Source organism: Opisthocomus hoazin, chromosome 23 (assembly GCF_030867145.1).
Source record: "Opisthocomus hoazin isolate bOpiHoa1 chromosome 23, bOpiHoa1.hap1, whole genome shotgun sequence".
NCBI classification, from domain to species: domain Eukaryota; kingdom Metazoa; phylum Chordata; class Aves; order Opisthocomiformes; family Opisthocomidae; genus Opisthocomus; species Opisthocomus hoazin.
Window position 1 is genome coordinate 5,241,687 of NC_134436.1, and position 23,624 is coordinate 5,265,310.

Consider the following 23,624-nt stretch of genomic DNA (forward strand, 5'->3'; position numbering starts at 1 on the left):
CGGGACATCTCTCCCACCGTTCCTGCTGCCATGTCCTGGTCGTGGAAAGCCAGCACCTTGCCGGCAGCAGAAGACACCCCACTGATGCGCTCCCTGCAGCGAAGGAGCAGCTCCGTCACCCTCAGCCGAGGCTCTGTGGCTTTCCAGGGGGCTGTGGGAGGGGGCTGGACCAGCCCCTCGAGCCAGGAGACACAATCCTGTGGATTTGCATTCTCAACACCTGCACAGACCTTCCGAGATGGGCAGATACGGGAGCCTTTCCCATGTGGAGACAGCAAGACCCTTCCTTCCCCTTGCAAACACCCATTCGCACCCAGCACGGGGCAGCTTATTACCTCTGAAGTTCACGCAATGCGACTAGGGGACAGACAGACAGACAGACAGGACGTTCACAGACAAGTGCATCACAAAGTCAACACCAAGAAACCAAATGCCCCAAACCCCTTGGGCCAGACGGGGGACAGGACCAGCCCGTTTTCCCAGTTCCTCCCCTTGTCAAGGGACTGGGTTGGGGTAAGTCAAAGCCTGCCCTGTGCCCTGTGTCCTGTGGGGAAGGGTGCTGCTACCAGCTGAAAACCAGCATCCCAAAGCCAGCACAACCTGGTGCCCAGACTTGCTGGAGCTGCACAAGGAGTTGCCCTGGCCCTGCAAGGAGCAAATATTTCCAAATCCCTCCTGGAGATGCTAAGAAATCCCCTCTCAGCTGGGAGGGGAGGACCGGCTCCTCCAGCAGCTCCTTGCCCAGGAAGGACCAATGCAGCTTGCAGCCCTCACGGCTGATGCTGAGCAGACTGGAGCTGGGGTGCACACCCTCATCACAAACACAGCATCTCCAAAAAAACCCAAGCACCACAAAGAAGCCACTGAACCCAAAGCAAGGCAGGCCCGCTGTGCCACCGCTCTCCCCCACCACGAGAGCCGAATTCCCCCAACAAACTGATGGTGAGGTTTCCTTTGCCATCGGTAAGCGATGTCTCACATCCTCTCCGACCATAATGGGCTGAAAAACACAATTCCCCTGTGGATTCAGCCCGTTTCCTTCTATTCTTTAACAGGAAGCTCTGCGAGAGTCAGCCCAGGCAGGCAAATCGCTCCTCACCCTCTCGTCCCTCCCGGGATGGACAGAGCCTCAGCCGGGCTGCAGAGCCACAGGCCGCCGCGAAGATGCTGGCTCCGTCCGTCCGTCCGCTCCTCTGGCTGCTCGGCTGCGTGCTGTTCCGAGGTGAGATGCTCCGCTCGCAGCCCGGGCGGGGTGAAGCGGTGCTGGGCGGGGGGACGTGGGGAGCGCGGCTTCACGAGGGGCACCACAGGGAAGCGGCCAGGCATGCAAACGTGTAGTAGCTGCCGTCGGAAAGCTCAGCCTTTAAATTCAGGGGTGGCAGGAGTCAGGTTGCTGGGAAAAATGCGGCCGTACCAGGTTCACGGGGTTTATTTGACAGCGCTGGAATATAAAACCTGTTTCCTGGTTAACAAAAGGAGCGTTGCTGCTGAGGGCTGCGATGCTGAGGTGTTTTGTAGCAAGTGACTTTTGTCAAATAAGCATAAAGGTAGAGCATTGAAATGTACACAACATTATTTTCCTCAAAGCTATTTTTTCCTTGGTGACTTTAATTTCTCCTCTCGTCGATATGAATACAAAGACCCTGTGGAAGACTCATGCAGACCACGCTTAGGGACGTGGTTTAGTGGTGGACTTGGCAGTGTTAGTTTTACGGTTGGACTCGATGACTTTAAGGTCTTTTTCAACCTAAATGATTGTGCATCCTTACTGTAATAATTCTGCTCCTCTGTGATAGTTCTGCTTTGGCTTCTCTTTCCCACGTGAGTCGCGGTGTGGGATGAAGGAACCGGTTTCCGGCTCTGAAGGGCGACAGGTTGCTTTTTCCTGCATTGTCAGGCACCTTTCGCGTTGCTGACAGCCGAAGTAGCTAGGAGCTGAAAAGCAGTCAGAGGAATACAGACTGCAACACCATCGCTGCTTCTAACAGGCAACCACCTAAAAACAACGCGTCTCCGATCCGAAGTTTTTAATCATTAAACCACAGAAGTTGCCTATGGGTTATAACCACTGTGCTGGTAATTACAGGATTTTTGAAAGGCAGAGAATATAGAAACCAATTCAGTTAGTAGCTGTGTCATTCTGAAAAGTAAGAGCGCGTGGATTGGAAACCTTCTCTCTTCATCAGGGGTGATACTGCTGGCTTTGTGCCTGGGTATCAGCCAAGCAGCTCTGAGGCCCCATGGCCATACTGCGACGCTCCTGCATGCCTGCCCAGAATGCTGGTTTTCCCTTAAAACTCCCTGGTGTGCTGGCACGGGACAGGGACACCAGAGAGGCTGTCAGGCACCTTCCCCAGCTCGGCTGCACACCAAGATGCAGCCCCTGCCCGGAGCGGGGCCGCTGGCTGCCTTGGCCCCGGAGATTCGCCCCCGGGCAGACCTGGCTGCTGCGGTACCAGCTGGGAGGGACAGCACGCCCCGTCCCTCGGTCCGAGGGCATCCCTTCGTCCTCTGCAGCCCGCCTAGGATCACGGGGCAGGGACTGCTCTCACGAGACGTGTGCCGAGCAGCTGGCGCCGGACCCCAGCGGGGCCGATGCCTACAGACCATGGCAACGGCGCTGCTGGTGCTGGCTGTGCCTCAGCTCACGGTGCCGTGGCACCTCTCCGGCTTCCATCAAAACAACCGGCCTTCCCCGCGGTCACGCGTGCCGTCTCACTGTTTTGCATTGATCCGACAGTTCTGAAATGGCTTTTTTCATTTTATTTTTCATTGTATAGCAAAGTCACTAAGGTGGTCTAGTACCTGGAGGGGGGAGCTTCTGCGCAAGGCCCAGCAGCAGGCTTAGCGCAAGGGGCAGGGACGGGGGCAGTGACGCCACACGTTCCCCGACACACAGGCAGAGAAGGGAACTGGAGGCTCCTGAACACGACAGAAGAGCTCACAGGTCTCCCTGCACCTGAGGAGGTGGAAGTGACCTTGCAGGAGAGACAGAATTTGCTTTGGCTGCAGACTAATACCTGCCTGTTTCCACACAGTTTTTGGGTTTTTTTAAAGACTTTGTGCAAGTTCATTAATTCATTAATGAATTTATTATTTCTTCATTTAAACTCCTGACACTCTCAGTTATTTCTAAAGGGAGGTTCAAATACTGTTGTTTTGAAATTGCTGAAGTGGGAAGGTTTGGAACATTTCCATCCTGTTTTTCCTCCCCCAGAAACACTTAACAGAATATTTGTCCAAACAAACCTCTTCCTATGAACCATTTCCATTACAATGGGCAGGCATTTTCCAGACAAAAGATTTCCACTAAAAAATTCCTCCTCGAAGCTGATGAGAACCAGCAGCATTTTCCCACTGTTGATCGCTCTATGCACTGCTCTCCTTATCTGCACCACAGGCAGTGGATGGATAATGCCACGAGCAGCACAGTATATTGAAAACATATAAATATGTTGATATATATTTTTGACATAATGGGAAACATGGGGTGCGGCTAGAGGACAGAGATTGAGCTGCCAGGAGACCTGCCAGACACAGTGCTTGCGTCCTAAATCCAGGGCATCTGGTGGATCCTCATGCCGATTCCTTCACCAAAAAGGACTGGCAAGCACAACCCTGACCTGGTGAAGAAGGAAGAGAAAGCAGGAGGTGGATAGGAGAAATGTTTGTTCAGAAAACAAACTGCTCCCTTCTAGTAACACGAAACCCCGCAGATGACTCTGCAAATCTGACCAAAGCAGCCAGAGATGGTTTCCAGGAATTATGTCCCATTTACAATAGGTGAGTCAACAACAGGTGTCCTTGGAGAAGACAGTGCCGGTAACCCCACACCGGGAAGGCTCCTGCTGGGAAAGCCGAGGCGCGGGCTTAAGCCCAAGACTGGAAAAAGGAGAGCTGCACCTTGTGTAGCACCAGCGAAAGGCACGGCTGCCAAGCCTCAGGCAGACGGTCTCATTGCTCTACTGCCCAGCCGGACCCAACCACCACAAAGAGGAGGAACCTCACATCTGGTCTTTTTTGTAGACTTATGGGCTGGGGCGGCTGTTTTCACCTTTCAGCTGAATCATCCCAGCACAGCAGAAAGGAGCAAAGTCCCCTCTAACATCTCTGGCTGTGGTGGTGTTTGAAGACATAAAAGCTTCAAGGAGACTTTGCCCCTAATGCCGGTAGCTGGTGAAACTTGCTTCAAACCCGATGAAACACCAGGGATGCGATTAAAAGGCACTGCCTTACTAGCAGCTGGATTTCACAGCTTAGGGAGAACCTTCTTACCCCTTGCCGGTCAGAAACCACTGGCCTGGGACCCAATCTGGGGCACAGGGATGGGACAGGGACGTTGTAGCACAGAAGCAAAGCTAGTGGCTTGGGCTTGCCACCCTACGTAAAGAGCAGGCAGGGAGAGCTCACGTGGAGCTCTTTGTGGCAACAATGTGGGTCCATGGAGGTGTGGGGGGTGTCCATTCACAGTCCAGAGCGAGCCAGGCAAACCCTTCTGGCACTGGGGACAGCCATCACTGGTTCTGGGCAAGAGAGGGGATGCAAGGTGGGTTTCCCCTACCCTTCCCAGCATCATCAGGCACAGCTGCAGGCTCTGAATGCCCCCGAGGGCAGCACAGCTTTGGGCGAGCAGCTCCAGATATACAATTCAATAAGCTCCTCTTGTACACTAGCTAGAAGTGACTCTGGAGTTGCTAAAAATCTTGGAATCACATTGAAATTCATGCAATTAGAAATGAGGGAGAAACATGTCACAGCTGGCGATGCACCGGACGGAGACACAGGACCACTGGGCTTTGTGTCTGCCACTTACCACAGCTGCATAACATTCCCGTGCCTTGTTTTCCCCAGATATGAAATAGGAAAAATAAAATGACCTCTTCCATGAAGTGCTTTGAAATCTGGGAATAAAACCTAGATGATATCACCAGGGTCACTCACCTAAAACCTGGGCTCAGATGAAGCTTCTCAGGCCACGATGCTTCACCTGCGCTTTAGCTGCTGCTGCAGCAAGACTCAGCGTTTCAGGCAGCATCTGCAAGGTGCCTCCCCAGCACCCACGCGCCGAAATGATGGCACCCAGGCAGGGACATCCTTCAGTGCTCCCCTGGGGTTCGAGCCAGGACACTGGTGAAAAGAGAGTGGAAGGAACAGGAATTGTGAGACACCCCTTTGCCACCAGCCACACCCTGTCTCCTGGGTCACCAAGTGGGAGCCAAACTGATCCCAGCAGATCACGTTCCTGCACGGTGCTTCACGGACACCATACAGCCTGGCTGCTACCAGCAGCACCCAAATAAACCTGGGGAATCTTGTAATAATAAATTCATGAATAAACTCGGAAATGGTAGCAAAGAGCCTCCATGAACTTGGGGGAAGCAAGACATGCCTGGCAGGCACCCCCCGCGGACGCACCACGCTGGCTGCATGGCTGCAGGGGATGGCAACGCCGGTGCTGACGGCACAGCAGGCTGATGGAGCAGGGGTTTGGTCCCCGAACACCACGGAGCAGTGGTGGTGCAGCCAGAAGAAAAGTTGTGCTGCTTTCCTCTTCCAGGAGCAACAACTTTTCGCGGAAAAAACAGACCTCAGCACACACAGTGATGTGCAGAGCCCGCTCCGTGCACGCGGTTTCCCCACATTGTTTGTCTCCTGTCTTGTTTTCTACATTCAAGTGGTTTTTAATTGATTTCCGCTAAGATCTGCTTCCAGAACAGCTCACCAGCAAGGAGCTCAGAGCATGATGCTCAGAGAGGATGCCCAGGCCTGGGTGCAGCCCTTGAGGAGGGGCAGAGGAAGGCTAAGGTTAATTTTAATTGCTGATGAGATCCGGGTTTAATTCCTGGCTCTCTAAACTTTCCGTAACACTTTGGCCAAGTCATTACAATTCCGCACCGCTTGGCAGTGAGCTGCCAAACCTCCCATGCCATTGGGGAATTAGATGCTTAAATACCTCTGTGGGTCTGGGACCTGATTTAGGCTGTCACTCATCCAGCCTGCACAACGACACTTTGCCTCTCTCTCCTCCACAGTTTCCACCTTACCTGTTCTGCTGTGAGACCCTCAAGAAAAAGGCACCTTTTTTAGGCGCTTAATAAAATGGGACCTAGGCTTTTGCAGAGCTCTCTGCTGTCCACATTTCCTAATACAGGATTTTTCTCCATATGAAAGCCCTAAGAATCAGGCAGTGTTGCTCCCTGCTGCTTCAACAGCTGCTGTGTTCCACCCAGGAAACAGCTGCACTCTCGTTAAGCAGTCGGTGTATTTTTGTCGCGGGTCGTTTGACAGAATTGCCAATATATGAATCGAAAAGTCTAATTTTAGGTTGCTAGGTCTCTTTTCTGAAAGCATTTGTTTATCCAACCTGCAAGCAGCGGGTGACGCCGAGGCTGGTACAGCAAGGCTGTGCAGTGCCACAGGGGCTTTGCAGCTCCCTGCCATGCCATGCGCTGCCTGGGGACAGGTAGGACATCGCCACGTCTCCCCCCAGAACTGCCAGAGATGGAGGGGAGTCCAGGGTCACACATCATCGAGGACAGACGGCTCCTCTCCATCACCAGTTCTGAGTGGACAGGACCAGTCCCTGCGCCTTCATACTGGTGCCAGAGACCCTCCCCTGTGCCTCCATCCCTCTGTGGATACCGACGGGCCAGCACGACCCCTTCCTGAGCCTCACCTAAACCCTGCTGAGGTGTTCCCAGCAGCTGGCCCAGGTCTCTGCTACAGCAGCGCTGCTCTACAGAGGGTCTGATGTAAAGTCTGGGGGATTTTTGTATGTCAGTGCCTCTCCTTGGTCAGCAGCTGGAGAGACCACTCTTTAAACATCTGCAATTGCCAAAAATAATACCAAAGCAGAAATACCTAAAACTCACCCTTTTTTGTTTTACATCATTCTCTTTCTGTGCTGAGGAGTGAACAGGGTGAGCTGCTGGCTCTGGGAACATCTTGGCTGCCGTGTGAGAAGGCTCCATGGAAAGAGCCCTCTGCTCTCGGTCTAACACTCACATCTAAGCTCACGGAACTATTACTGCAGATAACAGAAATCCAGAACTCCCCCGCTCGTCCTCTGGAAAAATGAAGCAAAAAGCAGCTAGCGCTGAGCCAGAGCTGAGATGCACCTGCAGCTCCGACACACTCCTCTGCAGCTCCGTGGCTCTGGTGGGTAATCAGGAGTTTCCCCTTACAGCGAGAGTAGAAAGCCATATTTCCCATCATAAATCCCTCAGCAAGCTCCCCGTCTCCACCTAGAACTGCACAGTCTGGCTATAAATCACTTGCACCCAAACACGCAACAAATATCTTGGCAGTGCTTACGCTCAGTGGCGAGTCGTTTGAATGGCTTTGATGTTTATTGCAATTACAGCTGCGCTGGCCGCGTCCTGATTATTATTGTTAGCTGTTTACACAGCCAGGGCCCTCCGTGGAGGGGAGCGGGGCCGTGCTGGCAGCGGCACCGGAGGAAGCGGTGTCCAGCACCGTTTGCACGGGAGTCCCTGGGGACGTCGGCAGGGAGCCGCGACGCGTGGCCTTTTCTTGTTCGTAGCCGTCCTGCCGCCCAGCCCCACGACGTGACTTGGGTCCCTTCCTGCTTCGCCACGTCCGTCCCCCTCCGCTGCAATTCAGCCGGGATGCTAAGCACCTCCACCGAAAGAAAACAACTGATATAGCCACACTTCTGATTATTTGAGTTGGCAGGGAAGGAATAACAAGGAGCAGTGGCCAGAAGTCAGAGCCAGACCTGCTCCGCTTTGAAATAACGTGCGGTTGTGTTTGGAGGAGCCAGGGCCATTTATTCCTGAGCAAAGCGCCAGAAGGGGATCTCCATCCCTTGGCCCCTTCGCAGCAAGACCGGTCACTTCTCTGCAGCAAAGCTCAAATGCAGCAGACCAGAGCAAGCAGCTACTTGGCCAGGTGAACTCCAGGGACTGAGCAATGCAAAAAACCTGCTTATTCATCTTATTTACAATAAGCCCAAGGTTTAGTTTTGCAAATGAAGAACTCCTTATGAGCCAATGCTCTGGTGTGACCTTCAGTGAAGGGCTGAGCTGCAGTGGAAGAAAATGTTGAGTACAGATCCTCCTCCTCTTGCCCTAGCGCCGGGGAAGCTGGAGCTCGCCCGTAGGATGGTCCCATCAGGGACGCAGTACAGTGCAATGTCATCTCCTTGCCCTCACCTTCCTCCCATCCCCAGAGGCTCCGTGCAAGCTCTCAGATTTCTCCTCAGCTGCACCAAAAAAGATGAAATAAGCTCCCAGCTCAGCACCTTCACCCTCCTTTTCCTTTGACAAAGACTAAGTATAGACAATAGCTCTTTCTTCAGCGATTCTTCATGCTTTCATGTGCTGTGTACACTAAAGAGCACCTGTGTGATGTGTTACAAGCAGCTACTTCTCACCATGGAGGAACAAGACAATGGCCTCCGCAAGGAAATTTTGGAGAAGGAGGAGCTGTTTGAGTTTGGCAGCTGCTAGAGGATACTGGCCCCCACAATGATCTCAGCACATTATTTTTTTGTGCTGAAAGTATACAGAGTACCTTAAGGCATTTGCAAACCAATGTCCAGAAATTGTGTTGTAATTGTGTTTAAGAGGAAGCCCAGTGACAAAGAGAAACTCTCGGGATCAATGGAAACAGCCCAAGTCACTGCACGTTCTCCGTAGAGTCAGCTGGGCCCCCCCGGAGCAGGCAGTGCCCACAGCATCCCACGACACGGCTGAAAAGGGGTGCACGCCCCTTCCTCAAAACAAGCATCTCTACTTCTTTAAGAAAGGCAACCGTGTGCCCAAAATATCTCTTTTTTCACGATATTGGTAGATGTAATAAACGATGTTACATCTGTCCATAATCCTGTCTACATCTCTAGACTGACGTTCATTCAACCTGCTCTTCAAAACCTGCAGAGAAGGATATCCTGTAATTCTCCTACACAATCACTCCTCGCAATTCACTATCCTTATGTCAAGACAGTTTTCTGTTGCTCAGCCTCCCCTTTCCTTGCTGCACTTAAAGTCCTTGTTTTCTGGTCCTGTTCCCAAAGGATTTAGAAAACCAGTTAGTCCCTTCCTCTCCATGTAATTAAAGATCTGATCATGTCTCCTCTTTTATGGACTAAACAAGACAGCTTTGCCAGCCTGCTGCCCGGTAAGCTAGAAGAGAAAAGCACCGAAAAGATTTGAAAAGTCAGGTCTGATTTTCACAGCCAAATCCCACCTATAAAGAGACCGTGTTTTATTGTGTATGCACCATGGTTTACACACTGGTTTTGTTCCTGTTTGGCTGGGATCATTGTCATAAAGCCTCAGACAAAAAAAAAAAAAAAACACAAACAATTATGGTTCCAACACTGTTGCATGAGAAAAATGAGATCTATCAGGAGCTCGCTACACCCAGATGGTCCCAAGGGGTGGGCTCCGAGCCAAGCCCCGACGACCCCCATACACTGGAAGCCAAAGATCTCATTCCAGATACACACCACTACCAGGGCATTCATCTGGCCTCTTTCGGACACCTACAGCGTAGGTACCTACCATGACGTACATCACCTACACCACTTCTGCGGCTCCTGGTAAGGAACGGGATGTGGCAGGCTGTGTCTCCTCCAGCCACAGCTAGAGTAAGGTAGAAATCTGAAATAGGTAAGGTAAGGTAGAGGTCTGAAACAAGTCAGAGCAATAGGGTTTCAGAAGTGCCTGGTCCTTACTTTGGTGAGAAGGAGAGTCTGGAGATGAGCTCTCTCGCAGGCTGGCTCGTGAGAGATGTAAAACAGCTGGCGAGATGAAGATGTAAAGCAGCAAGTGAGAAGAATCTCGCGTACAGGAAGCACAGATTTGGGCTGTAAATGGGTGCACAAGAACTGCTCTGCTTTGCTGGATCTTTCCCCCCTGCCACCCCATGAGCTGTAGCACATGCACTGCACCTCGTTGCTGACCACTGCTGCAACAGAGCTGCACGGCATTACAAGGGAACAGCGAGGTGAAAGGATGCAACCTGTATTGCTGGCCCTATTTGACCGAAACCTTCAGGAGCTGTCAGCTCTCGTGGGACTCTGGTGAGATGGATCACTGGTGGGATCAGATTCAGCTGGTTTCTGTAGCTGTTATGTAGTTTCCTTCATTGATCTTAGCTACGGGCAGCACCAGGACTGCCAGCAATAACCATTTTAAAATACCAATTAGGATGCACATTTCCAAAACAACAGACTCAAAGTCGCCTTTTCAAAGTTAAACCCGTTAGGTTTGATTTGAGCACTTAAAGTGCATTTACATTTTCCAGTTCTTGTCCCTAGGTATGGGAACTGGACATTTCTTTTTTTCTGTTTTAAATGGCAGCATTTTTAATTGGCATCTCATCCAATCATAGGACTCCAGGAGCTGGAGCTTAAAGAAAAACACCAGGGGTCCTGAGGACAGGCAACATGTGGGATTGGTGCAGGGATGCTTTGTCATAAATCCAAAACAAAAATGAAAAAAAACCCAAAAAAACTACCGCTCAGTTGAGAAACTAGGGACTCAGTGCAACACCTGCAATCCTGGGAGGGCAAAGCCCTGCATGGACCTACAGGACTGCCCACCACTACCAGGGAAGGCAGCTCCAAGCTGGTCTGCAGCCTGCAGCCCCCAACAGCCCCCTTGCTCTGTCCGGGCTTACACAGCCAGAAGGCTTCAGCCGGCTTCCGAGGATGCAAACACAGGGAACAGAAGGATCAGGGGTAGGAGGCAGGAAGGAAAACAGTCCCGTCTGCTCCTGGAAGCCTTTACAAACCTCATCCATCCACTCATGAAGGTCTCAAGGGAATCCAGCATTCAAATGTGCGTCTTAACTCTTTAAACAGCTCCAGAACACAGGTCAAACAGCCTTTCCCTGCCAAAACTGAGCCGGAGGCAAACAGCTCCTGGGGAGGGAACGACCCCACTGGTTTATATGGCCTTGCATTTTCCCTGTAAGAGAGAAGACAGCTCCCTGAAGGGTTCGGCTCCATCCGGGGAGGAAGTCATTTATCCTGGCTGAATAAACTCCAGTAGCGATGTACTCACAACCTGATAGCTTGGCACTCAGTGTTTGCACTGGCTACTGCTTCTTTGCTGATGCTTTTGGGGAAATCATGTATTTCAAAGTCAGTTGTACAGAAGATGAGGAAAACCCAAACCACACAACCAGCAAGAACACGAATGCGTTAGTGACAGTCACAGATTAACACCGCTAATACTCTTATTCTTTCACTGCAGGTACTACAGCCTCCGCAGACCCCTCTGTCCATGCTGTAACAGGTACCTCCTGGTTGTGATCTGCTTTAAATGTCTATTGGGATGTGGATGCACGTGCCCAGGTGGGGATGCAAATGGAGAGTCCACAAATGAGAACCAGATTCAGAACTCCTATCCACTTCCCACCCTTTTCCCAGGACCCCGCATTGCCCACCTCTGCCTGCCCCATCTATCATCATTCACCCCCAGATCTCCAGGGGCCATGGAGGCCACTGCACCCCAGAGCATGACCTCGTCTGGCTCCCCTTTTTTCTGGAAGAGAGCAGTAATGTGTTCCAGGAAGCCTAGCGAAAGCAGAGGGATCCCACCTCACCTTTGCTCCCCGTTTCCCCAGCTGTTTCCTAGCAGTTAACACGGTCTCCTCCACGGATCCTTGAAGCCAAGGTCCCTTTGCCCACAGGTCCCAACAACCACACCAGTGACAAACTCCCTCCTCAGCATCTCTCACCCCTGTCACCCTTTCAGCTCTCACTGAAGGGCCCATCCTTTGACCCGACCCTCCCTATGGGGATCCCGCCAACAAGGAGCACATGTAGGAGACATCACCTCCCTGTCTCTCTGCTTGTGTTACAGGTCAACCCCAGTCAACAACACACAGCCCTGAAGTAAAGAACCATACCTCAGGTACGGCTCACCTGGAGACCAAAGAGTGCAGATCAGGGGCATCCTGGTTTGTAACTGGTCTGATCTTCGGTCCAGCTGGGCCATCCAGCAATAAATGGGGCTGTGGAGTGGCAGGTTAGATGAGAATAGTGGTGGGGAAGAAGGAAATTTGGTGGTGTAAGGGCTTCTGATCCAGCCAGCTCACTCCAAGAGGGATTAAGGCACAGGTGTGAGTGAGAACAGGGTAAAATCACTAAATTGAATAGAGAGAAGCATGGTCAGCAGGTGACAACCCAGGGCTTTGCATCTTGTGTGCACAAAGGATGCGACTGCCCAGGGCGCAGGCAAGGAGCCAGGCTGGGCCGCGTCCGCGCTGCTGACCCCCCTACCCAGCATCGCCCGCTCCGCTCAGCAGCTCTCCCACGCGAGGGCCGTGCAAGCACGCTGCCTCGCACGCCGCGTCTGGCCTTGGCTCCTGGTGTCGCGACGGAAGTAGCAGTGATGAAGTTGTGAAGTCATTGTTGTAAGAGCTTCCCTGCATTACATTCACTGTTCGATACCGCTCTCCTGACAAGGCTGACCGCGTTTTGTTTTGGTTTTTTAACTAAAAACTTCCAGTGCTTTGCACATGCTCAGCTCCTCCCACAGCACGGGTCAAAATGTTCCCCATGGCTCCAAGAGGACAAGGGGAAGCATGAAGAGGCTTGTCCTAAGCTGTACCATGTCTGTATCAGCACAGGGACTGAACACTGCCTTAGTTCTACTTCAGGTATTCATGTTGGGGGTTTTGCTTCGCTATCTACCTTCACAGAAACAGCAATCACTCGTAAGGACAGAAAAATATTTAAAAGTAATACAAACCTCTGAGGAGTTCCGTTACTTTATTCTCTTTTTTCTGTTCTCCTCCTCTGCTGAAACCAGCTTCAGGGCACTGCCACGTGTCCACGGTCACACAGGAGCCCTGGAAGTGGGTGCAGCGAGGTGTTAGCAGGAAGTTACAGTTTCAGTCTAAAAACACACAGAATCAAATACACAAGTAGGGATCTCTCCAACTCCAGATCCACATCTGTTCGTCCACTTGGATCTTTGGAGACAGATCTCTTCGTACTGTGTTCGGGGAGGGGGAAATAATCTTTCTAGCCATAGCTACCCCTCCAAAGGGACCCCTAAAATATAAAGCAAAAAGATCTCAAAGATATCTCAGATTCTGCTTCTATACCTTCCAGAAAAAAGAAACTAATTCCTAAATTAAATATTTCAGTGAAGCATTTGGATAAAAGGAAAATAAACAAAAAAACTACCTACCTTAAAACCATTTTTGCTCATTTCTTGTTTTTATTGGAAGGCCAGGAGAACTCTAGACAAGGAACTTGCCTATAAATTCCAAGCTGGTGATTCACTCTTCCTTGCAGAGGGCTTATTCAAAGCTTTTTCCCCCCACGTCTTGCCCTGGATCATGTCCTTGCTATGCAGCTTTGAGTAGCAGGTTGAGGAAGCTGACAGAGCCTACAGACCACTGCAAGAACTGAATAACTCGTGCTTAGAGACTCTCAGTGAAATGAAACATAAAAGCTAGCGTTTCAGATAACAAGCAAACAAACACGTGGGTGCCAGGCAGCTCTAGCTAGTTAAAGTGTCCAGTGATAAAAATACCTTCATTTTCAAAGTGGGAGAAAAGCAATGGCAAAAAGCAGACTTTCTCCATGTGTCCCCAGAGGTCTGCCAGCTCAGCACCTCCATACACTAAAAATGCAAAAGCTAATGCTGAAGCACAAGAGCTCCCTGACTCTGAGCAGGCTATTTCCTTGCCTGCTCCCACCCATGCTTTCACCAGCAGATTATCCGTAACTCCCTAGGAGTCTGAGGACTCTGCAATAGCCATGCCCTCTTCCAAGCTATTTCTGAGCAGAGCTTGTGGAGAGCAGAGCTCTCTGAAGTAACGCTATGCTTCCTCTACAGAGCCCTCAGTAAAATCAACACCACCAACCGACTTGAATCTCACCTCTGTCGGTCAAACTACCACAGCCAAATCCTCTTCCATCGCTACAACACTGCTAGCATTGACTGCACAAGGTAAGTATGGAAAACTCAAATTTTTGCTCAGGCAGGACCTGTTTATGCATCCCTCCTTATCCCAGCAAAACCGGGGGTATCAGAAAGACTGGGTGAGTCCACACCATGCTACTTAGCCAGCAGCACCAACTTTTGAATCTCTTTGAGTCTTTGTGAAAAGAGCAGCTCATTCCACCTCCCCAGAAGCACAGGGTTGGATGCAACCATGACCTAGATGTGGCAGCTGCACAGCAAGCTGATATCAGAAAAGCCAGATCACACTTTACCAGGCAATGTTTTGTGGAGGAGCTACAGGCACCCCAGCCTGTCCAGCAGACCTCTCCCAAGCTCACCTCTCATGTACAGCTAAAACTGACCGCGCAGCTTGCTAGCTAGACATACTGACGTTTATTTGGAGGGGAAGTCTCGTGCAAACACAGTTTTTTACCCCATGGAAACTCAACAGCTCTCCATAGCACAATTAGTAACAAACTGAAGAGTTAATTCTCCTTTCCCATGTTTTCTTTATCCAGATGAAATGTCTAATGGGAGCAGAAGCACAGCAGCTTCACCACCTCAAGGTACTTTGTCCTTTTATAGAGTAACAGTAAGTTTAGATGATTTCATGGCAATTAGCTTACTTGGTTCACATGGTGCAGGTTATCTAAGCACTAGTCTTCATCTTGGGGTTGACCTATCAGTAACACCAAAATCATGTCTGGTGTCCTTACAAGCAGTGATAAAACACAAGACCAAATGCACTCAACATTCTCCGCCTGGGATGAACTTGAACAGCTGAAAGATTGATCTACGTCTAGGAAAAGGGAACCCTTTTAACATCCTTTAAAAAAACAAAAAAATTTTGCTTTTGACAGTTTGCCTAACCCAGCCTGTAAGCAAAAATTAGGGAATTCAGCGTGGGTTTTCTCAGAACAAGGGCAGAATCCAAGAGAGTGGGAAGACTGAAATCTGACAACTAAGCTGACTCTCCATTAAAGATTCAGCCTCAAAAATCTGCAGTGGTCAAGACGGAAGCTGCTCTGCCTCTCCAAGTACCTCTCAGGTCTTCAGTACAACCCGTGGTCAGCTCTGGCTGCACAGATGTCCAACCAGCATGCCTGTGCCCAGCTAAGCCAAGAGCTCTTTGCAGCAGAGCAGACTGCTATTAATTATAACCCTTCTTTATATCTGAAAATCTCCATACATCTTTGACAATAGAAATGTTGCTGATGCTTCCAAAAGTGAAGTCTCCTGTTGTGTGAGACCTAACATCTTCCAGGGACAGGGTATCCATGCCAGGCTCAGCAAACCATGGCTTCTACGCACCGCCTGTGGCTAGAAGAACAATTTCAGAATGAAGCAAAGGGTTTTATGACTGGTGAAAACATTGCACAGCAGTAGTCCCTTCTTCTCAGGACTGTTCTGCTCTGTGTGGTTACCCATTTCTGAACCAGTTAGATTTGTTATTTCATACCGTTTCCTCTTTTTCTTCTGACTTTTGGCAAAATTACATTTGGAAACGGTGATGTTTTCTGCAAGACAGGAACCCCAGTTTCAGCGGCCCGCCCTGCAGCCGACTGCAGAGTGCCAGGAGCTGTTTCACACTTCTCCAGGCAGCACACACTTTCGGCCAATGCTGCTACTGGGAAGGCAGGGATGGGAAAGGAGGAAAGAAAATTGTTCTTGACCTACAGATGATCTTCTGAAGCTCTGAAATCTCATTTTTAGTCTCCTGACTGGGCCTGTAGCTCCTCATTAAGGTCAATGCAGAAAATCTGGCCGTTCAACACATATCCAGCAGGCAGCAAAGGGTTTTTTTTCTCTGTACAAGTGAAACACATAGGCTAGCTTTGAATCTGCTTGCACGGGCATTGGAAGCAGCTGTCACAAACCAAACAGCTCTACATAAGCCAGTCCATCCCACTGAGAACTGGAGTCCTTGCTCGAACAAACCTCTACGCTGCCACAGCTAGACAACATATGATGTACAAGTTAGCCCAACTCAAGCTAGCTTAATTACTTCTAGATAACCCAGGACAGCACACCCACTAATTCCAACTCCAAGGACAGGCCGAACAGTCAGTCCATACCCATATTCTGCAGAATTTCTTCCCCTAAGCAGATTTTTTTTTTAAGTCTCAACATTTATGAGCAATAGCAAATCTATAACCTTCCCAGTTCACTCTTCCAGTATTCAACTGCTGTATCTGCCCAAAAAATGCATCTGGGACTGCAGAACCTGAACAAGGTTTGTACAAGGGAATTTGAATTTTGGTTCCTTCAGTTTCTATTTGGACATGGCAAATAGTACCAAGTATGTCTGGCAACTAGTACAAAGCCAGAGTATGAATTCCATGTTTTCCCAGATATCACCAGCATTACTGTGAATCTGTTCTCCTCCCCTGCATGCCCATTTATTCTTATGGTTATTACATGACACTCAAGGGCAAGACTCACATTCTGCATTTCTCTGTGCAGGTCAAGAGCCCAAGAGAAGTGAGTGTACCACAGCATCAGCAACTCAAGGTGCTTTCTCCTTTCTCATGCAGAGAGATGGTTATCACGAGCTGCTTTATAGCCCTTTTCACAGCCAACAGCAAGGCCATCATACTGCTGTCTTCAAGGCAACACAGTGAACAGCCAAGGAGTACATGAGCGATGCCGGCCATCCCATCTAGCCCTTAAAAAGCCTGTAAACCTCCAAAGAGGCAGCACTTTGGGGTAACCTGTTGAGCCTGGGAACAGTGATTGTGAGTCATAGCAGGAAAGGTGCCACCATGGCAAAAGGTTGAAAAGCATGGGAGACAGGACAAGCATGCCCCCAGACACACTGCCAGATCAGCCCTTCACCTGCCACACTCAGCTTCGTCACTAGGGCCTCAGCAGAAAACCCTGCGGGTGTTCTCAGACTGTCAATAAAAGGGGCCGCACCAAGGCAATCTGATTCCCAGATAAGTCTCAGTTCCTTTGCTGTTAACATTGATGGGGATGGCCAGGATCCAATGTCATTCTCTTCAATAAAGTGCGAGTTCGGTCTTCTAGCATTGCTAGGAATTCTCTTCCCAACCTTAGAAGAAATACTTTTACATAAAGCTACCTTTTCCCTCTCTTGTAGGCACCTCAGAGCCAGTCACCCCAACACCGACATCCTCTGGCTACTTGCCTGTGCCCACTCCGACAGATGACAAATCACCATTGACGGTGGCAGCTTTTGGTAAGGTCTTGTGCAACCTGGGGAGAGGAGGGGGACCTGTTTTTCTGGGCCATGCTGTTTTGGACATCCAGCTTCCCTGGAGGTGGCTCCATGGTTGTCTTCTTCAGCATTCCTGATCCAGGAAAACCCTTGAGAAAGAGACTTGTCACCAGCAGGCAATAAAGCACCTAACAAATACTCCCAGCCATGCCCAGTATACAAGGGACAGATAATTTGAAAGTCCATCGTGGCTACACCTGAGGTTGGCATCTTGCTCCCAGCATCTGTGTTTGCCCCAGCTCTGTTTTAAGACAAGACCTGGGCACAAACGACCCCATGCTATGCCTTTGATTGCCTGATAGCGCCTAGAATAAATATGCTACCCGCCTGGAAGGTTAGATAATTTTATTTCCCTGCAAACCTGTTGGGACTTCATTCCCACCCTGCCTCACTGCCTTCCCCTGTACAGTTGCACCCTGCTTGGCAGGCAGCAGCCAAGTCCTCCGCATCCTTCGGACTGTGGAGGGATGGAGCAAGAGATGCCATACTTTCACATGGCAACAGATCTGAAGATAGGCACAGGGTAGATTTAAGAGACCCACTCTGCCCTGGGCTATAGTGTCTCCCTCATCCATGAAGACCAGCAAAGAAACCAATTTGCTCATTTCTATCACACTATGAGAAAAAGTGTTATTTCAGAAGCATTTTGAAAATTCAAGCGTTAACTTCGTAAGTTTCATTTGCTTATATCCTCCAAGCGAAGCCACAAGATGTCCTGAAGCAGTCTTAAAAGGACAAGATTCCCATGCAAAGAATAGTTTGATTTATTGAGGCCAGATGTCAGAATCAAATCTGCGCTTGGCCACTGGTTTATGAGACAGGTAACACCATTCACAGTCTTTAGCTTGTCCCTCCCTGTTACATTATGTATTTATCTGACTTTACACACCTTTAGGATAAGATTTACCAACTATAGTAGCAACATATTGACTTCAATCAATCCCCAGTGTAACCAGCTGACTTCTGCCCTCCTGGCACTGCCTTACCAATTGAGTATTCATCAGAAGCCCTTTGAGGGTGAAACACAAGAGGATAAAGCCATTCACTCTAGTGACTACTTTCTTCTCTGCCTATTAAGTACCATGCTCATTTTAATGAAAATACTGATTTCCTACACAAGTTTTGATGGCAGTCGTAGTCTCTCCACTACCGCGGAAGCTGAGGAGAGGCTCGTTGTTATATCAGTCGCAGACGGTTCTTTCCTCTATCCCTAGGTGTCATCAGCTTCATAGTTATCCTGATAGTGGTTGTGATCATTCTGGTCAGCGTGGTCAGCCTGAGGTTCAAGTGTAACCGCTCAAAGGACTCAGAAGGTATTTGCCTGGGGTGATCTGTCTTTCCCTAATCAAAAAGTCATCAGTTTCTACACGGATCTTGCAATTCCTAAAATGCTTTTAAAAAGCTTACACAGGGTGAGGCTTTAAGCCAAACTGAACACAGATTCAGCAGTTAGGAACATTGTGTGACCACCTCTTTAGAGCCCCAGCCCAGACCCATCTGCACAAGGAAACTGTGAAGTTTGCTGCAGTTAAATGTGCAGATTTCCAGTGGTGGGAGGCTCTTCCAGCAAAAGTCACGGAGTCTGATGCTCCTTTTCCTTCGAAATCCTATTTCCCACTAGAGGGCAAGGCTGCTCTACAGCAAGATGGTAACTGCCAAAAGACCAAAGGACTCTAGTGACTAAACAGTCAGCAAAGCATTCAGTCCTGCCTGTATGTCACATTAGCTGAAGATTTTTCTCCAATCAACTCTGAAGTATCCCCCGTGGTCTCTCTAATCTCATTTGATGAGAGGTAATCTCATTACCTCTACAACGTAATTCTGAATATAGCTGACTTATTTTATTGCTTGGCTGGGATGTTTTCTCACCTGTACATCACCAACTGCCTTTCTCCCCCCAGACAAACAGAAACCAGGGACCTCCATGGTATCAGAGAGGTAAGGCTGCTCACACTATTCACATCCTGTTGAAAATGCCAGGTTTATTCCAGAACTAATTTTAACATGGAAAATAGGCTACTTTGGTTATTTCAGTTGGAAGCATTTCAAGACATCTTTGAGACAGGTAAAAAACCAAAATGACCTGTCATAGCACCTCATCCTCTGCCTGATGGAGTCAAAGGTAGAAGTTCAATATTTAGGGGACTCATTTCAAACCTGCACTGATATCTGTGAAGACTCATCACCTTCCAAAAGCAGTTTGCTTTTCTGTCTTTGCCCAGATACAGATTTGAGGTCTAAACTTGGGTTTCTGGATCTCAAAGCAGCCTCAGTGAGATGAGATCAGGTCCCCAAAAATGTCTTCCAAGACGCCTATTACTGTTGTCTAGGAAGAACGGGATAAGGGGGACCCAATTCAGAGACATTTGGAAGAGAAGCAGCAAGCGGAGGATGGTCCATCCGAACCCCATGGTCCATCACTGCTACCCAAGAAGAGAGGCTGCACATGGGAAAGCAGCAGGGAACGAGAGCTGGAATGGACCAAAACACATTGGTCCTACTTTTCCATCTGATGGTTTCCTACCAAAGTAATAAAACCTGCCTTGGAAAGGCAAGGGACACAGGGAGCAAAGTCCCTGAGTGTTTAGGTTCCAAATTTGCATTAGCATCAATGGTTCCCCGATACCCTTAATGATCATGATCTAAGTGACCTGCAGCCACCGAGGCAAGACATCTCAGAGCAGAGGACTGCACCGCCGAGGCACCCCAATCCTCAAAGTCATCCAGTCTCCACTGGCACCAAAACCACCTTAGGGTAGGGAGGAAGGGGAATTCCACCTTCCTAACACTTCTAACTCTCACTCTTGAGAGAGACACTGGCAATACATGAGCAGCAGCATCAGATGTAAAAATATCCAGGGCTCCCTTCGTATGACAAATAAGGGCATAGGACAGAGGGACACGGTACTGTTTCCTTTTGTTCCAGTCCTGGTAGTGGCTGCAGGGCTAGAAGGCAATTCAGTCACTGAGAACCAGACCCAAACCGATTCTGCCTACAAGTAGTGACACAGGTGACAATGGTGCTTTCTGTTGGGCAAACCACTGCATCCAAATTTGTCTGAATGCAATGCTTGTTTCCCCAGAGACCTCTGAACCTGTGTTCAGACAGGGGATGGGGAATTTGGCACTAGGGATGGGCCTCAATCAGGACAGCAGTCCAAAGGGCAGTGCAAATCAACCCCGGTCCCGTGTGCCAGCCAGCCGCAGCCTTGCCAGTTTGCCTCCAGCTGTGTGCAAAGAAACTCCCTTCTCTCATTTTCCAGAGTAGTTAATACTGCCTTCTCTTCTCGACAGCTGCTCGGCAGGCCCAAGCCAGAAGGATAACAACATCACTCTGATCTCCATGAAGAACATCAACATGAACAACAGCATGAGTTACCCACCGTCAGAAAAGGTTTCCCTTTTAAGCCTTGCTTTTTAGAGAGCTAGCTGGGGATTATTTCTCTTGCTGGAAGAGAGCATGCCTTTGAGTTGTTTCTTTGCTTTCTTATTCCCTTAGAAAGGTAAGAAAAAAAAAAACAGCTGCCAAACTCCTAAAGGTCCAAACTGGTTCCAGTGAGCCTGGTGAAAGTTTGGGTGCCCATCTCGGGTTTATCCAAGCTGCCTGAACTCAATGTGTCAAGTATACCTCACACACATAGGTGCCACCACTTAGGGCCAGCCATCAGAGCTAGAGTGGTTTGTCATTAAAAGAAGAGGTAAATAAGTTAGCCTTAGTGAAATCAAGGTCTCGCCCTCTCGGCCAAGCTTACCACACTCCTGCTCCACAGGTGATGTTGGAGAACACTCCCATCAGTACTCTCAGATCCATTACATGCCAGCACTTCACATAATTTTAAGCTGTTTTAAAGCTAAACGAGCACTGGGACTGGGTTTGAGGGTATCCATTGCTTAAGTTCTTTTGCCAGCCCAAACAGGCTGCTGATGCACCGTGTTTTCTTCCTTTTGCAGGTGCTATGAAGCCAAGGGCCCAGAGCTTGAAGCTGACATATAACAACCAGCAGCGACTTTCTAGGTTCTTTTTTTTTCCCTGGGGAAGGAGCAAGGGTGGACTTTATATATAAATTATTATGTCCTTTCTGATCAATATATTTACAGTAGCATCCCACATAGCTTCCTCACCTGGTGTCTAAAGGCTTTCTCCAGTTACAGCCTGCCATGCTCACTGGTTGATATCTGTTTTGGATATGCCTTCAAATCCTCAGATTATTCCAGCAGCAAGAAGCACCAAGGAACCATCTACTTCGCTAATACACTGCTGCCTTAGATTAATGCCCTTTATCATCTGTGCCAGCCAGTCACAGGCTCGTTAATCGGTATAGCCCCACACTGAGTCAAACCCATGCATTAGAAAAGCATGATCTGAAGCTGAAGGCCTAACAGGACATAAATGGCAAAGTGCTAGGTCAAATCCCAGCATAAGTGCTCCAAGCCCCTTGCCCTTGGTGTCCTCATTGTCCCCACAGCAGTGGGGATGATCATATCCACCTACCTCACAGGGCTGTTGTGAGGCTATGTTAACCAATGTCTGTAAAGCGTTTGGAGAGCCGTGAATTAAAGGTGCTGCTGAAAAGCAAATTGCCATTTAAATACTTTATTATTAATAACTGAGCTTCAGGCAGGCAGATCATCATCTTCCCACAGGTTCACCACGCTCAAAGAAGGCTCATCTTAAGTGTAAAGCACATATAGACAGGGTTTTATCTGAGTGTAAACACAAGCAAAATGCTGAGTTCAGCTCCTGAAGTCTGGTAGCCCGAGTTTGCTGGGGGAGCTTCCATCTTCTGCACCACCGCTTTCCCAGAGCTCACTGACAGACCAGGAAAGCAGCCTCCCCTTCCACAGATCAGCCAGAGCACCCACCTTACCTCAGCACCAAGAACCACCAGTGCAGCACCGGGTCACCACGATAACGAGAACAGCCCTCCGTTAGGCTCCACAGCGCACCAGCTCATGTCTGGAGCCAGCCGGTTCACAACCCACGCTGGCTCACCGCCTACAGCAAAACATCCTCATAAGCCGAGCGACCGAGGATGACGGCGATGTCCATACCCAGCCTCCACGTGATCCTAAGAGAAACGATGCGTTGTTGGGTATTTCTGGAGGTCTCAGCTGCCTTATTCAGCAGCGTAACCTACCAAAGCACTAACTCTGCAACGACCTTTGCCTCTTCTCATCTTCACCACGGCTCCTGCTTGCTCCTTCACCAGCTCGACAGTCACCACAGACCTCCAGAGCACCTTGTCTACCCAGCAGCAGCTCGCCGAGACACTGCCTTCTCCTAACACGAGCATCAACATTCATCAACCCTGAAGGTAAACTGTGAAGTCCAGGAAAAAAAGATTTAGCCAAGCACTCAACATAGGTGCCACTGCACACATTCCCCTGCACAGTTCGATGAAACATAATAATTACCTTCATTTAATTTTATAGGATGGGTACGAGATGTTTACTGGAGCGTGCAGTGCTAGAGGCAGCTGTGCTTTGCAGCTGGCAAGGAAGTGTTCAGCAAAATAAATGCAACGTTTGCACAACTCCTGCTAAGATCCAACATGCTTTCTATCTTTAACATACGCACCAGGTAGTCTGATAATCTATTTTTTAAAGAAATGAAGCCGTCCTCATAAAACTCCTGAAAAGCAAAATGAAGTCACCCCACTCACCCAGCCTCCACCAGACTGGTGAGTTTTCTTGAGCACAAGATCACAGGCAATTCCCAGCTGGGTGGACCCAGACAGCTCCAGATCCCAGAGACCTGCGACTCGGTGCATGGGGCCTCCCAAGTGGGTTTTTAGTCCCAGGAGAACACCGCAAAGGCAGCTGGTAAGCACCTGGGATATCAGACGCAGTTGTCTGGCTTTAACTAATCTCCCCTCCTCGATGACCTCTGAAAGATGGCCCCGTGCTTAATCTTCCTTCCTCTGAGATCACTCTTCCCATAGACTCTTGAGGGTCTTGACAAATAACCTGAACCTGCTCCACTTGAAAACTGATCCGCACCCAAAAGCAAAGTTCCAACTTTGACCTTGTTCAAAAGAAACAACGAATAAAAACCAAAGAATGGAACCAATGTGAGCCCTAACCCCCAGCTGCCGCTGCTCACGTGCAAGGAGAGACCTTCTCCAAGCTGCTGTGCTCCGACTGATACCCATAAATGTAAAATTTCCACTTACTAGAGTGATTCTAATTAAACTAAAGTAGATCCTTGCTGTTTTGAGAAGACAGGAAAGCTCTAAGATAGAGAGATTCCTAAGTAATTCTACTCCAGACAGCTCGGCCTTAGGAGGGCAGATGCACCAAGCTACAGAGATAAAGAAGCACCAAGCAGGCAACACAGCCAGAGCAAAACGACCTGGAAGGACACGGTATACGTGATCTTAGAACCAAGCTTGTGCAGAAGCAAAGGTCAACCAGCAGACACTGTGATGAGGAGTATAAGCCTTCATCTTAGG

The 23,624-nt window shown here is 49.4% G+C and overlaps 1 protein-coding gene across 2 annotated transcripts; it reads left to right on the top strand.

The window, feature by feature from the left end:
* Positions 1 to 1,118: 1,118 nt before the first annotated feature.
* On the top strand, positions 1,119 to 21,729 carry ECSCR (endothelial cell surface expressed chemotaxis and apoptosis regulator). Of its 2 annotated transcripts, XM_075442210.1 has the most exons (11): positions 1,119 to 1,222; positions 11,226 to 11,267; positions 11,838 to 11,888; positions 13,827 to 13,940; positions 14,453 to 14,500; positions 16,398 to 16,445; positions 17,035 to 17,133; positions 18,387 to 18,485; positions 19,074 to 19,110; positions 20,467 to 20,566; positions 21,124 to 21,729. In XM_075442210.1, exons 1-11 carry the CDS (start codon positions 1,165 to 1,167, stop codon positions 21,130 to 21,132), a joined length of 705 nt encoding a protein of 234 aa, XP_075298325.1. In that variant the 5' UTR covers positions 1,119 to 1,164; the 3' UTR covers positions 21,133 to 21,729. The 2 variants fall into 2 exon arrangements, with proteins under 2 accessions (XP_075298325.1, XP_075298324.1); XM_075442209.1 differs by lacking the exon at positions 21,124 to 21,729 and having other exon boundaries at positions 20,467 to 20,593.
* The last annotated feature ends 1,895 nt before the right edge of the window (positions 21,730 to 23,624 follow it).

What these genes read in the sequence shown, in the direction of transcription:
- ECSCR (XM_075442209.1), top strand. Translation starts at nt 1,165, where the DNA reads ATGCTGGCTCCGTCCGTCCGTCCGCTCCTCTGGCTGCTCGGCTGCGTG. An exon ending in CTCTGTCCATGCTGTAACAG is followed by an intron (nt 11,268 to 11,837) that starts GTACCTCCTGGT and finishes CTTGTGTTACAG; the next exon opens with GTCAACCCCAGTCAACAACA. An exon ending in CCGCTCAAAGGACTCAGAAG is followed by an intron (nt 18,486 to 19,073) that starts GTATTTGCCTGG and finishes TTCTCCCCCCAG; the next exon opens with ACAAACAGAAACCAGGGACC.